General features: G+C 46.9%; 1 protein-coding gene across 1 annotated transcript in view; it reads left to right on the plus strand.

Moving 5' to 3' along the window:
• gfra2a (GDNF family receptor alpha 2a) overlaps positions 1–1168 on the plus strand; it is a 27064-nt gene extending 25896 nt beyond the window's left edge. Inside the window, exon 4 of the mRNA XM_047822881.1 lies at positions 801–1168. Coding sequence (XP_047678837.1) covers positions 801–1168 — 368 coding nt within the window. The remainder of the gene's footprint in view (positions 1–800) is intronic.
• Positions 1169–2373: the final 1205 nt, after the last annotated feature.

The raw sequence follows: 2373 nt of genomic DNA on the forward strand, positions 1-2373 counted from the left end.
TAGTAAACAAGTGTAAACAATGCAGATCGTTTCATTAGTGCTTTATTTAAAGCGTTAAAGTGACAGTAATGTTGTAATTCAGTAATGTTGTAATTCAGTAATGTTGTAATTCAGTAATGTTGTAATTCAGTAATGTTGTAATTCAGTAATGTTGTAATTCAGTAATGTTGTAATTAAGTAATGTTGTAATTCAGTAATGTTGTAATTCACCTCAGTTCTTTTTAATATGACCTACATCAAATAAAGGAAAAATCCTCTTTTGTCCTCTCTCTCTCTGTCTCTCTTTCTCTCTCTCTCTGTCTCTCTCCCTCTCCCTCTCTCTACCTCTCTCTCTGTGTCTCTCTCTCCCTCTCTGTCTCTCTCTCTGTCTCTCTCTCTCTGTCTCTCTTTCTCTCTCTCTCTGTCTCTCTTTCTCTCTCTCTCTGTCTCTCTACCTCTCTCTCTGTGTCTCTCTCTCCCTCTCTGTCTCTCTCTCTGTCTCTTTCTCTCTGTGTCTCTCTCTCTCTCTCTCTCTGTGTGTGTGTCTCTCTCTCTCTGTGTCTCTCTCTCTGTCTCTGTCTCTCTCTCTCTCTCTCTCTCTCTCTCTCTCTCTCTCTCTCTCTCTCTCTCTGTGTCTCTCTCTCTCCCCCTCTCCATCCCTCTCCCTCTCCCTCTCTCTCTCTGTCTCTCTCTCTCTGTGTCTCTCTCCCTCTCTCTCTCTCTCTGTCTCTCCCTCTCTCTCTCTCTCACCCTCTCTCTCTCTCTCCCTCCCCCCCCCTCTCTCTGTCTGTGTGTCCCCCCCCTCCTCTCTCTCCCCCCAGGTATGAACACAGGTACAGGTAAAGCTCAGTCTCACTGCTCTGACCCCAGTGGGACGTGTAATCAGTGTCTGGACGCCACAAAAGCATGTAACCTTAATGATAACTGTAAGCGTCAGCGCTCCAACTACATCAGCACGTGCACACGCAGCGAATGCAACAGGAAGCGCTGTCACAAGGCGTTACGTCAGTTTCTGGAGCGCGTGCAGTCGCAGTACAGCTTCGGCCTGCTGTTCTGCTCCTGCCAAGACCAGGGCTGTGCCGAGAGGAGACGCCAGACCATCGTCCCCACCTGCGCGTACGAGGACAAGATCAAACCAAACTGTCTGCAGCTGCGCAAGACCTGCCGCCTCGACCCCTTCTGCAGGTAAACACTCCTGTCTGTGTGTGTGAGGGGGGGGGGGGTGAGAGAGAGGGGGGGTGAGAGGGGGGGAGGGTGAGAGAGAGAGAGGGAGAGAGAGAGTGAGAGGGAGGGTGAGAGAGAGTGAGAGAGAGATAGAGAAGCAGAGTGTGTGTGTGTGTGTGTGTGTGTGTGTGTGAGAGAGAGAGAGAGAGAGAGAGAGAGAGAGAGAGAGAGAGAGAGAGAGAGAGAGAGAGAGAGAGAGAAGCAGAGAGAGAGAGTGTGTGTGTGTGTGTGAGAGAGAGAGAGAGAGAGAGAGAGAGGGAGAGGGTAGATGAGGGTATACAGCAGAAGGTGCGGGTTAGAGCGCGCGCAGCTGAGAGATCGATGGATCGCTCTCGAGCTCCTCGCTCTGCGTCGCTCGCTGTACTGTATGGGAAAGTCTGGAAGGTTTTAAAGGGAAGTTGGGGTGGAGTGATGGATGGATTTGTGAGATGTGTAGGTGGTGGTTCAGTTAATGGATGGATGGATGGATGGATGGATGGATGGATGGATGGATGGATGGATGAACAGATATATAGGTAGATGTATAAGAAAATGGCTGTGTAGGTGGTAGCTAAATGAACAGAGACATGAGTGCCTGAAGGATTATAGATAGATAGATAGATAGATAGATAGATAGATAGATAGATAGATAGATAGATAGATAGATAGAGTGTAAGTTGATGCTCATAGTGTCACATGTGTACAATACGGGGAACTGCACTGGATCTGGACAAACAGAGTGAAGGGTTGTATAGACAGAACTGGCAACCCTACTCACCTGGTTAAACACAGAGCTGCAGGAATAAAATAATTATTTAATTCATTTAAAGCTTTGATGTAAAATGTGCTTCAGTCTTAAAGGGTTATTTATTCTCCTTCTGCATGATTACTGCATCATCCTGCAGGAAAGGATCATATATTACAGACTCAGCTGTGAAGATCAGTGTGGTGTTGTTGTTGTTGTTGTTGTTGTTGTTGTTGTTGTTGTTTGTTTACTCCCTTTAGACAGAAAAGCTTTCCAGAACGTTCCACACGGCGTCTGCTTTAGGATCAAATATTTGCTAAATTTATTTTGCTATATTCACACAGCTGATGAAAGACTTTCTCTGAAGTGGTGTGTACTGCACTGTGTGTGTGTGTGTGTGTGTGTGTGTGTGTGTGTGTGTGTGTGTGGTGTGGTGTGGTGTGTGT

Source organism: Tachysurus fulvidraco, chromosome 14 (genome assembly GCF_022655615.1).
Source record: "Tachysurus fulvidraco isolate hzauxx_2018 chromosome 14, HZAU_PFXX_2.0, whole genome shotgun sequence".
Lineage (NCBI taxonomy): Eukaryota > Metazoa > Chordata > Actinopteri > Siluriformes > Bagridae > Tachysurus > Tachysurus fulvidraco.